The sequence below is a fragment of the Microtus oregoni genome, unplaced genomic scaffold (genome assembly GCF_018167655.1).
Source record: "Microtus oregoni isolate MIOR12 unplaced genomic scaffold, Mior012 000005F_ref0000423, whole genome shotgun sequence".
NCBI classification, from domain to species: Eukaryota; Metazoa; Chordata; class Mammalia; order Rodentia; family Cricetidae; genus Microtus; species Microtus oregoni.
The window spans coordinates 40,753,254-40,766,495 of record NW_024543064.1 but is presented as its reverse complement, the minus strand read 5'-3'; the positions used below and the strand labels follow the sequence as shown (position 1 = coordinate 40,766,495).

At 44.0% G+C, this 13,242-nt stretch overlaps 1 protein-coding gene across 1 annotated transcript in view; it reads right to left on the bottom strand.

Annotated features, from left to right (window-relative positions):
- Positions 1-12,724, bottom strand: part of Zyg11b (zyg-11 family member B, cell cycle regulator) — a 53,896-nt gene extending 41,172 nt beyond the window's left edge. Inside the window, exon 1 of the mRNA XM_041651361.1 lies at positions 12,494-12,724. Within this exon, the coding sequence (XP_041507295.1) occupies positions 12,494-12,523 (30 nt within the window). The 5' untranslated portion in view covers positions 12,524-12,724. The remainder of the gene's footprint in view (positions 1-12,493) is intronic.
- Positions 12,725-13,242: the final 518 nt, after the last annotated feature.

Here is a 13,242-nt window from a genome sequence, read left to right as displayed (position 1 = left end):
GAACTGAGATCAGGCTTTGTGCCTTTATACACTATGCTACTTTCACAGTCTTGGTTTTGTTAGAGATAGAGTCTCACTCTGAAGTTCAAGTTGTCCTTAATTCATGGCATCCTTCTACCTCTGCCTTCTGAGAACTAACAATCCTGATGTTGAGGTGCCGCCTGGCTTAATGTTATCATTGTTTGTAGTGCTGGGGCTCAAACCCAGAGCTTTTTTTTTTTTTTTCCCAGAGCTTTTTTTATGCCAAGTAAACTATCACTAAGCTATAGCAATCTTTTATTTTCTAAATATTGGATAAGAAATTAAGTAACTTAAAAGATTAGATAACATGGGGCTAGAGAGATGGCTCAGAGGTTAGGAGCATTGCCTGCTTTTCCAAAGGTCCTGAGTTCAATTCCCAGCAACCACATGGTGGCTCACAACCATCTGTAATGAGGTCTAGTGCCCTCTTCTGGCCTTCAGGCATATACACAAGACAATATTGTATGCATAATAAATAAATAAATAAATATTTTTAAAAATTAGATAACAATTTTTGATAGAAATGATTATTTTATTTTAGAGATTGGGTCTCACTATATTGCTTAAAACTGGCCTAGGGGCCAGAGAAGAGCTTGGCAGGTAAAGGTGCTTGCCACCAAGCCTGATAACCCAGTGTGATCCCTGAAATAACGTGGTGGGAGAGAACTGACTCCTGCCACATTCCTCTGTGACCTCCACACTCCCAATGCGGCACTCTTCATTCCTTTTTTATTAACATCTTTTTGAAGGACTAAGTAATATCTTGTACTTGGACTTCAGTTGTCTGGATTAAAATGCCATTTACAAAACTATGTAAACTTATTAGGTAAAGGACTTAGTCTTCCTGTATTTCAGTTCATGATCTAGAAAAATGCATAAGGCAGTTCCTACCTCATGAGACTATCTGTTGTCAGAAATAAATACACTCTAAATACAGCACTCCTGAAGTAGTGCCCAGCATGTACTAACTGCTGAGTCAGTGCTTATTATAGAATGTGAGTTCCACCAGGAAAAAAATGTTTTGTTCACTGATACAGTCATAAGCCTAAAATAACACCTACTACATCATAGCAACAAACGTGCATTAAACAGTGAATCGTCAAGCACAAATATACTGTTAGGTGTACTTCACACCTAGAGAAAGGCTACCTATGTAGCACCATGGTAGAGCATGTCCCTATTATACAGAATACTTGGATTCAATTCTGATCGTGACAGATAAAATAAAATGCCACAATATTTGAGCTGAGGATAGAGCTAAGTTGTAAAGCCTTTGTCTAGTACCCAGAGATACTAAGTCACGGGTTAGAACTGAAAGGTGGACAAGCATCACCGAAGCGCACACATACCCATCCTGACTTCCTACCACCATACTTCATAAGAAAGCACCTCTTGGTTCTTTGCAGTGCTAGGGTAGGGATTATACAAGTACAGAGTGTCACTGAGCTATAGCCCCCCCCCCATTATTCTGTACCAATAATTCCATCAAGTCAGGCTTCTAGAAATAAGCATCTGAGACCAGATGTAATCAAATCCTCTATTCTACCCCTTTCTGACACCTTACAAATGAAGAAGTCAATAAGTAGTCTAAAGGACATAGGTGATATCATCCTCAATACAGATATTAGGGGCCGAAGAAATGGCTCCACAGTTAAGAGAACTGGCTGTTCTTCCAAGGAACCTGGGGCAACTCACACCTGTCTGTAACTCCAGTTCTGGGAATCTGACACCTTCACAGAGACATACATGCAGGTAAAACACCAATGCACATTTTAAAAAAGAATGCAGATATTATGAACTACTGGACGTAGGGTTTTTGTTTGTCTGTCTTTTTGTGCTGGGGCTCAAACCCAAGGTCCTTTGCTTGTTTTTGAGATGGAGTCTCCTACCACAGGCTGGAGTTGAATTCAGAGACAGCACTCCCCCATGCCCACCCCCAGTGCTGGGATTAAAGGCGTGTGACACGATAGCTGGCTCAAACTCAGAATCACGTCTCCTCCGTGCTATCGAATGCTCTACTGCTAAGCTATCCCCAGTTGCTTTACTAAAAGAAATCACTAATTACTCTTTAGAAACTCTTAGATTAAAAATTAAATTTTCTGCATGCATCACTTCAGAACCTAGCCAATATGGCAAGTAGATATGTCCTAAAGGGCAAGGAGGCAGAGTTCTAGCAAAAAAGATCAAGGTCTCAAACAGTAATCAATCCCCTCCCTGCTTCCTTCCTTGGTCATGTAATAAAGCTATCCTAAGACATAAAAATTTAGGTCAGTAATCACTGGGCATTTATGGATCATACCGAGTGATAACACAGAAATGCCTCAACATTATTTCCCTCCTAGCCACAAGTCTGAGTTTTAAAGTACAACAGAGTTCACAGGTACAGGTTTAATAACGTAAAGAGCAGTTATGGGCTTTGCTACTTATTAGTTAGATGGTCTAAGGAAAAGCAATTAACGTCTAAGTTTCCTTGTTTCCTCATCAGAAGAAGTGAAGCTAGACCTCTACTTTATCTCATCAGACTGTAGTTTGGAATAGATGGGATGTGTGTAAAACTAGCTCTAAAATACTAAAGTAAGCTAGGCATGATGGCGCACACCTCTAATTCTAGCAAAGGCAAAGTAAAGCGGAAGGAATGAAAAGTCAAGGCCACCCTGGGTAACAAAGCAGGTTCAAAGCCATCTAAAGCTGCATAGTGGGTGTAAATCTCAAACCAAAGACTACCTATGTAGCACCATGGAAGAGCATGTCCCTATTATACAGAATACTTGGATTCAATTCTGATCGTGACAGTTAAAATAAAATGCTACAAAATTTGAGCTCAGGATAGAGCTAAGTTGTAAAGCCTTTATCTAGCATTCACAAGGGCCTGGGTTTGATCCTCAGCATTACAAAAATCCAGCCAACCAATCAAGAGCCTTTATGTTATTAGCAAATATGAACACCAGTGAAACAAGAGTCCTTGGTATGAAAAGTTTGATTAATACATTCTTCAAATCTAAGAAGTCAAGTTTATGAAAAACTTAAACTCTTTAACAGTAATTACCTTTAATTACCTTTCCTTTAAGGAACAGGAGAGCCAGGCTTAGCATTTGGAAGGGAGAAACAGAATGAGCGGGAGTTCAAGGACGGCATGAGCTACATGAGACTCTAACTCATAAATCAATAAAAAATTATTTTTTTCAAGACAGGGTTTCTTTGTGTAGCCCTGGCTGTCCTGGAACTCTCTTTGTAGACCAAGCTGTCCTGCCTCTGTCTCCCGAGTGTTGGGATTACAGGAGTGCATCACCTGTAATGCTAAAAATTCTTTAAAAGCAACCAAAAATTTAATAAAGTTAGAAAATGCTAATAGTCTAATACTTAACTTTTACAAGAACTTTGTTTAATGAATAAAGGATTTTATTACATTTATTTTTATTCTGTGGTTTGTATTTAGTAATTCTGTTGTTTTGTGGTCCTGGAACGCTAACCCTGTGCCTTGAACATGCTGAGCAAGTGCGCTAAGATTGAGCGACACTTTAAACCCTGTGTTGTTTGGGGTTTTTTTTGAGAAAGGGCTCACAATGTAATCCAGGCTGGCCTCAAACTCTAGATACTCTTGTACTTTCCAAATATTGGGATTACAAGTGTGTACTGTTTTTAATAATTTCATAAATCCCTAACGGCAGTTTATACGAAACTGAGAGCCGGGCGGTGGTGGCGCACGCCTTTAATCCCAGCACTTGGGAGGCAGAGGCAGGCGGATCTCTGTGAGTTCGAGACCACCCTGGTCTACAAGAGCTAGTTCCAGGACAGGCTCCAAAACCACAGAGAAACCCTGTCTCGAAAAACCAAAAAAAAAAAAAAAAGAAACTGAGAATCAGTAAGCAAAATTCTAACACTAACATAAATACACACTTCTCTCAACTCCACACTATAGAAAGCGAGGTCACTATAGAAAATGCACTTAGTCTAGCCAGGCAGTGGTGGTGCATGCCTTTAATCCCAACACTAACAGAAGCAGACGGGCCTCTGTGAGTTCAAGACCAGCCTGGGTTACAGAGCAAGTTCCAGGACAGGCACCAAAGCCACAGAGAAACCCTGTCTCGAAAAACAAACAAAAAAAGAAGGATGGAAAGAAGAAAAGAAAGAAAGAAAAAAAAATGCACTTAGCCGAAGAGTGGCATGCCAGGTCCTTGCAGTTTGTTTTCTTATACTCCTTCCTCCAATTTAAACCACACTACTAGCCGGGCGGTGGTGGCGCACGCCTTTAATCCCAGCACTTGGGAGGCAGAGGCAGGCGGATCTCTGTGAGTTCGAGACCAGCCTGGTCTACAAGAGCTAGTTCCAGGACAGGCTCCAAAACCACAGAGAAACCCTGTCTCAAAAAAAACAAAAAAAATAAAAAATAAAAATAAAAAAAAAAATAAACCACTCTACTGGGCTAGTGATACAGCTCAGCAAGTAAGGGCACTTGCTGAAAACGGACAACCTGAGCTCAATCCACAGGTCCCAATGGTGGAAGGAAAAGACTACTGTACATTGTCATTTGACCTCCACACACACTCAACACACAGATAATATAATGATTTTAAAATAAATAATTTCAGCTGGGTGGTGGTGGCGCACGCCTTTAATCCCAGCACTTGGGAGGCAGAGGCAGGAAGATCTCTGTGAGTTCGAGGCCAGCCTGGACTACAAGAGCTAGTTCCAGGACAGGCATTAAAACTACAGAGAAACCTTGTCTCGAAAAACCAATAAATAAATAAATAAATTCAAGGAAATTGCTATTATGACATAGTGAGAGTTTATACACTGCCTACTTGTACTGAACAAAAGCTGTCCCCATCCCAGACCAAGTTTCATAATTCACTTAAGGGCCATCCTTCCTCCATCTCAAATATGACACTACTTCCTGTGAAGTCTTTCCACCTGGTGACCGTGGCTGTACCTGCAGGCCTAGCACTTGGGAGGGTGAGGCACAGGATCACCTGAATCTACCACTCAAGTCCAGCCTGGATATTGCAAAAGCCCATCTCAAAAAAGCAGCAAACAACAAGCTTTTCAAGAGACTAAGGTTTTTAATGTGATTCAGGGTCTTCTCAGTCTGACCACAGGTTTGTTTGTCTAATTTACCACACCCTCAATGCTAAAGTCACAGTTTCTAGAACACATCCTGCTAAACCTTCATGTGACCTTTAGTGACTTTTGTTGTTATTCTGTTTTGCTTTTTGAGAGGGTCTCTTGTAGCACAGGCTGACCTCTGTAGTAGGAGGCTGCTTTGTTCATTCCTGGCTGCCCAGACTTGAAATAATCACATAGAAACTATATTAATTAAACCACTGCTTGGCCTATTAGCTCTAGCTTATTTTTTTTCCAAGACAGGGTTTCTCCGTAGCTTTCTCTGTCCTAGAACTTGCTCTTGTAGACCAGGCTGGCCTTGAACTCACAGAGATCCGCCTCCTGAGTGCTGAGATTAAAGGCTTGCGCCCCCACCTCCCGGCTAGCTCTAGCATCTTAACCCATTTCAACTAATCTGTGAAACACCGTGTGGGTGTGGCTTACCGGCAAATTTCGGTCTGTCTCTGGCAGTGCTACACGGCTTTTCACTGACTTTGCCTTCTCTCTCCCAGCATTCGGTTTAATTTTCCCCTCCTAGCTCTGTGAGAGCCAGCCCTGATAATCTAAGTCTGGGCAGAAAGGAAGTTCTTTACTTCCTCCAACCATTACCACCTGGGACTCTGGCCATTGATAAATTTAAATGAAGTCTGGAGTCTCAGTAGTTTACCTTGAGACAATGCCTGGCAGGCCAAGATTACCTGACCCCCACCCAAGAGCAGACCATTCAAAGGAATTCCTGGCATTCCAAGCACTGTATAGAAACAGCTGCCAGCACTTCACCAGGACACCTAGACAAATGTCAGCCAATCAGGGGTCCTGAACCTCAGAGACCCCTCACCCCCACCTTTACTACTATAAAAACCCAATTCTAATTAAGCTTGGGGCTCTCCAGATATTCCAATATGTTGAACATGTGGAGAGACCGAGCTTGCAAACTTGATTAAAATAAAGGCTCTTTGCTTTTACATACGGGACTTGGTTTCCTTTGTTGGCTTTTGTGGGGACCCACGGATTTGGGCGTAACAGCTCTGCTTTGCCCTATCACAGGCCAAGCCAGCTTCTTTATTCATTAACCAATAAAAGCAACACATATACAGAAGCACTGCCCACACCAGACCTGAAAATCAGCAAGAATGACTCTGAATCTTCCTGCTGTCACCTGAGACTAAGTATGCACTAACCTAAGCTCCCCTGCCTTATTCTCTCTTGCCCCCTTCCCACTGATCCCCTTACTCTTCCTAACTAGCCCCCCTTTCTATTTTCATGTCAGAGAAAAATAGGACCCATGAGCCTCTCCCTCTCCATGACAGATTAGTGATGAGCCCAGTCTAGGGTAGATCTTGTAACACAAGTAACCAGAGCTACCATGAGTTTAAGAGCACAACAGTTGTGCCCTGATCCTCATGCCTTTATCTACACACTTTACTTTCAGCATCTTTGGTATCCGTGACTTTTCTCGTCATAGTGCTAGGACTACCCGACAAGAACAATTAAAGGGAAAGATTGATTTGGCTCACAGTTCAAGACTATGTTCTGCCATCGTGGGAATGACATGTCAGGAAAAGTGAGGCAGCTGCTTACATCCCACCAGCAAGTAGACAGCAAAGAGCCAAGGCCTAAATCAGGCCCAGCTTTAACTCAAAAAGCATGCCCCGTGGTAACACACTTCCCCAGGTTCTATAGCCTACAACAGAAGACCATACGGAAGTTAACTTTAGACACTGGAGCATATGGAAGACTTTTCACATTCAACTATTATACTGTTGTTTCTAATATATTTTAATTATGTTGCATTCATGTCTGAGTATGTGGATGTGAGTGCAGGTGCCTGAGGCACTCAGAGGCCAGAAGAGGGCATCACATCCTCTGGAGCTAGAGTTACAAGAGGTTCTGAATCATAAGATGGGGGTGCTGAGACCCAAATTGAAGTCCTATGGAGGAGCATCAGAATCACTTTGAACCACGAAGCAATTTCTTCCCAGGGTCCTTTATGGCACTGTCACATGTGTTTTGTTGGCCCTCCCTCCATTCTCTCTACCTCTCTGTCCCCATCTATCTTCTCCCAATAGTCCCTATTACACTTCCACCACTTTTTAAAAAGATTTAATTTGATTTCTAAATATGTATGTCAGTATATGTGCATATAAATGCTGGTGCCTGTGGAAACCAAATTCCCTGGAGCTGGGGTTCCAGGTAGCTGTGAACCACCTAATGTTGGTGCTAGACACTGGACTTAGATCCCTTGGAAGAACATCAAGTGCTCTTAACCAGTCACTATTTCCTCATGTGGATTTTGTTTTTGAAACTGAGTCTTTCTATGTAGTCCTGACTGTCCTAAAACTCCTTACTAGACCAGGCTGGCCTTGAACTCACAGAGAACCTTCTGCCTCTCTCTGCTTCCCAAGTGCTGGGATTAAAGGCATGTGCCACTGTACCCAGTTTTCATTTATTTATTTATTTAAACCACTGCAATCAAGCTGCCTATACAGTATCATCCAGGTCTCAGCAGCTGGCCAGAAGCCATCTCTGCATCCATGTTTTATACTCTGAAGATGAGACACTCTAATAATCAACAACAGCTAAAAATATAACAATATAGCAATTGAGATATATCCTATGAAAGAGCTGCATAACAGAGATGAGCGTGACCTAGGGGTTTTTGTTGTTATTTTGTTTTTTGTCTTTTGAGGAGTAGGCAGGACAACCAGGATTTCCTTGACTTTCTTGGATGGCAAGTCAACGGCACATGTGGTTCCGTGGTTCCTTCTAACTATACCAGCCTCTCCACAACAGAACTCTCTTAAATTAATTCCTCGGGTCTCCATTTGAAAGAAGGATCCTTTCCAAAGCCACCACTGACTATCATACTCCATGATGCCACCATGTCTTTCTTAGCACATTTTAAGTATGCTAAACCTTTCACACCTAAAAACTACTCTATATTCACAAACATATAAAAAGGTAGGGACCACACCTATTTCACAATCTGTGATATTCCCAATGCAAACACAGTCAAATGGCAGAAACACTGTTAGATGAATGGAAGGTCAGGACTGTCTTAGGCCTTACGTATCAGCATTACAAGAGTTCTTGAAAGAAAACAACTCTCAGGCTCAACTCCAAACTTAATGAATCAAACTCTAGAGGCACGGAGCCCAACAAAGCCTTCCTGATTCACAGTAAACTCTGAGAATCGCTGCCTTAAATATCTCAAGTATCCAATGCATCATAACAAACATTTGGAAATATATACTACAAAGCTTTCTAATAACCATTCAATTATTTACTAAAAATTTATTAAACACACTGTGCAAGGAAAACAAAAAGTAGCCCCTACTAGTAATTTCCGGCTCCCAATAGGCCAGTACTTTCCTTCTTCACCCTCCCATACACTCTTACTGTGCATACATATTTGAACAAGCAAGAACAACACAAGTCAGTTGAACATGAAGTTTAAAGCACAATAAAGCTGGCCAGGCAGTTGTGGAACATGTTTTTAATCTCAGCACTCAGGAGGTAGAGACAGGCAGATCTCTGTGAGTCTGACACCAATTTGGTCTACAGAGCGAGTTCCAGGACAGGATCCAAAGTTAGAGAAACCCTGTCTCGAAAAACAAAACAAAACAACAAAAAACCCAATAACGCCCAAGTATCTGCTGTGGTTTGATTGTATTTCCCCCAAATGCTTATGATGAGTGTCTTACGATTCTAGCCTACAAGATGGTGCCTTCAGAAAGTGATTAGATCAGCTAGGCAGAACCCTCTGAATGAGACTAGTGCCCTTATTTAAAAGAAGCCCCAGGGAGCAGCCTTGCTTATCCAACAAGTACAGGGAAAACATGCGTCTATGAACCAGTGCAAAAATTCCCACTAGACACTGGGTATGGTGGTGCATGCCAGCACTCAGGTGGCTGTGGCAGGCAGACACCCTCCAGGTGGAAGCCAGCCAGAACTACATGGCAAGCCAGATAGCAAGGCTGCTCAAATAAGGATGCCGGGTGTATGTCTTTAACCCCAGCAGAGGTAGGCGGATCTCTGAGTTCGAAGCTAGCCTTGTAAACTGAGCTACTTCCAAGACAGCCAGGGCTACACAGAGAAATCCTGCCTCGAAAAATAAAATATACAAAACATATTTAACAAGGGGGGAGGAGTGGGATGCAACTCAGGATACAGCTCAGATGACAGAGTTCTTATCTGGCATGCACAAGGGTCTGGGTTCAACAAGGCTAGACACACACCTAAAATCTCAGCACCAGGGAAGCTGAGGCAGGTGGCTCGGGAGCTCAAGATTATCCTCCACTACACAGGGCCACACTGAGGCTTTGCTGTAGGGAGTGGTAAAAGAAAGGGCTGGGCAAATAGCGGTCGTATAAATGCTGTCCTGGAAAGGAGGACCTGAACTCAGATCCTCAGCACCCATATAAAAGCTGGGCATGGGGGCTGGAGAGATGGCTCAGAGGTTAAGAGCACTGCCTGCGCTTCCAAAGGTCCTGAGTTCAATTCCCAGCAACCACATGGTGGCTCACACCATCTGTAATGAGGTCTGGTGCCCTCTTCTGGCCTGCAGACACACACACAGACAGAATATTGTATACATAATAAATAAATAAATATTTTTTTAAAAAAAAAGCTGGGGTGGAGAGATGGCTCAGAGGTTAAGAGCATTGCCTGCTCTTCCAGAGGTCCTGAGTTCAATTCCCAGCAACCACATGGTGGCTTACAACCATCTGTAATGGGGTTTGGTGCCCTCTTCTGGCCTGCAGGCATACACACAGACAGAATATTGTATACATACATAATAAATAAATAAATATTTAAAAAAAAAAAAAGCTGGGCATGGCGATGTGTGCCCGGAACCCTGGCACTGGGAGGCAGAGACAGGCACATCTCTGAAGCTCACTGGCCAACCAGCCTAGACAAACGGACAAGCTTCAGTTTCAGTAAGGGATCCTGTCTCAAAACATTAAATAAATAAGAGGATTAGGGAGAGAGCTCACAGTGAAGAACACTTGTTGCTCTTTCAAAAAACCAGGGTTCAATTCATTCTTACAATCATGTATAATTCCAGTTCCAGGGGCTCTGACACCCTTTTCTGACCTCCAGGCACACAAGCAGTACGTATCATACACACAGGCATTTTGCATATTAAAAATCTCAAAGAAATTTTAATTAAAAAAAGCAACTCTGGCCTACACACACACATACATTCATATATACATACGCATGTACATGAGCACTTACACACGCATGCACCCACACTATACACATGTTAACACACACACACACACACACACAAGAAAACACCTTTCAGACAACGAGTGTATTGGCACCTGTTCCTGGATATCCTATACTTTAAAACTCTTACATTTTTCTGTAAGTTTGCCAGCTGATATTTTGTTATAGCACCCTAACTGGACTAAGACAGGATCTTTCTCACCTCATTTCCTATACACATCCTTCCTCCTTCCAGGCAGTAAACAGGAAACCCTTTACTACAAATCTTTTCTTTTTTTTTTTCCCCAGAGACAGGATTTCTCTGTGTAGCCCAGGCTGGCCTTGAACTCACAGAGTTCTGCCTGCCTCTGCCTCCCTAGTGCTGGGACTAAATGCATGTGCCACCATACCTGGCTTTCACAACACATCTTAAATTTCGTTCATCCTTCTACTCAAATTTATAATGAAGCTTTCTCCTTCATTCCCAAATATTGCATATACATTCTATACATGTTTCAGGCCCAGCTCAAATGACTCTTTTGAATCCCAGTGGGAAGGCCCACATTTCCAAAAGTCTAGCAGTCTGTATCTTCTCCAGCAAAATGGCTCTTTGGTCTGTCACTATCACGACAGCCCACTATCTTCCTTTTCACACCGAAAGCAAGATGCTTCAGTCTGTTAGGTGCCTCCAATTTCAGTGTGAGACTGTGCTTGTCAGCTGGGGAATAAGACCAATAATCGAATCATTCAAGTGTCTACCTGATCTGGGCCCTGGAAATAAAGGGAATTAAGTAAGGCACAGTTGTTTCCGAAATCTAGATTCTACGGGAAGGAACAGATTAGCACACAATGACAGCAATGTCACTGGAGAATGACAATGTATGAATGGCAATCAAGGGAGCTAGGGAATGTTTATAATGTTTATATGTTAAACGACCAGACAGTAAATGACTTTCCTAAAAATTAGATGGAGAAATAAAGAAACGAGGAAACTATGATTAGCCTGAATCCTTTTCAGTAGAATGTATTATTCCTTTGACTAGAAGGTAGATCAAAATTTAGCTTACTGTATATGACAGAACAATGTTTTCAATATATATACTGTAAAACACGGGTAACTCATCTCACTTACAAAGGGCTGTAGCCACAGCCATTTTGAAGCAGAAAGAAAATGTGCAAAGGAAAGGTCCCTCCAAGAAAGGGCGGAAAGGGCAAAACAAACGCACCTTTAGAAAAGGAATTCAGAAGACTGTCACAATCTGACTGCCAAGGTGATGTTCAGACCTCAAACGCCCTTGTCTCTGCCTCCCAACAAAAACATATCATTTGTTCTGAGCAATAAATGTCATGTTTGCAAATTTAAAAAGGCTTTTAAATTCCGGAACTGTAACTCCACATGCAAACACACTTGAAACAAAAATTTTCAAAACCTTTTTAGATATATCTGTCAAAAGGCCAGATGATCACATACGGACACAATATGTTCTCTGTAACACACTATCACTCAATTTTTTGCAATGACACTGGGTAGTAAAGCTTCCAGGCTATTTCTCCATACCTCCCATCTCCCCCCTTCCGCCCTCCAAAACAGAAAAGGGAAAGGTAGGCTTCGAATCTGTACGTGCCCGCCCAACAGCTCCCGGGAAGCAATCGCCTTCAAATTGTTCCTGCTTAGCCCCCTGAAGTCTGAAGAAGGAAAAAGGGACAGATGTGCGAGCCGGCGACGGGGGACATCCGACAAGGGGCAGAGGAAATGCGGATGGTCGAAGACCAAGGGGAAGAGGGGGCGACGGAGATAAAATGGTGAAGGGGAAAGGGGGACGAGGAGGGAAAGCAAGCAAATGCGGGAACGAAAAACAGGGAGAAAAGGGGGGGAGCTAACGATTACAGAGGAGAAAGGGAGAATGGTTGAGGAGAAAAGGGAAGGGTTAAGGACGGGGGTTGGGGGAATGGAGAACGCGAAGGAGGCTGTCACGGGGGGACAAAAGGGTGTCACCGGAGAGGAGGGAGATTAAAGGGATTCGCTCCTGCTGGATGGGGAACGACGGGCCGGAGAAGGCGGAGACCGGAGTGCGGGAAGAAGGGTGAGGAGGCTAGGCTGCCTGGTATCCTCGGGCCACCCGGGGATTGTGGGGGTAGGCAGGCCGCGCTAGCTCACCATGGCTGCGTGGGCCTGGTCCTCCGGCATGCAGTCTCGGTCCTGCGTGCGGCGGCGGGCCGAGCCCGAGCCCACCCCTAAGATCAGCCGGCGAGGGGGCTCCAGGAGGCTCGGGTCGGGCAGCGGCTCCGGGCTGGGCCCAGGCCTCGGCCTCGCTCTTCTGAAGTACACCACTCCAGCCGCAGCCGCAGCCGCAGCCTGACCGAAACACAGACTCCGCCTCGCTCGCCGTGCCCGCCGCGCCCCGCCCCCACGAGGACCCGCCCCTCTCCCCGTGCCCGCCCCGCCCCTCTCCCTGTGTCCGCCCCGCCCCCACGAGGACCCGCCCCTCTCCCCGTGCCCGCCGCGCCCCGCCCCACGAGGTTCCGCCCCTCTTCGTCCCGCCCCCTCGAGACTCCGCCCCGTCCTAGCAAAGACTCCCTTCTCAAAGCGTTGACTCCTTTAAAGCTCTTCTGACAGGCAGAGCTTTAAACCCGGAGACTGCAGTGCTGGCCCATAGCTCACGCTCATATTTTAAATTTAGCTTCTGATTCCCGGTCATTAATTATCGTTGTCATCGTTCTTGGTGATTTCAGCGTTCTGTTACATGATTTTATTTTGCTTTGTTGTTTGCTTTGCTTTGTTTGTTTTCTGAGAGAGCGTCTCTCTACATAGCCTGGCTGTCCTGAAATTCATTATGAAGACCAGTCTGGCTTGGGACTCACAGAGATCCTCCTGACTCTGCCTCCTGAATGCTGGGATTAAAGACC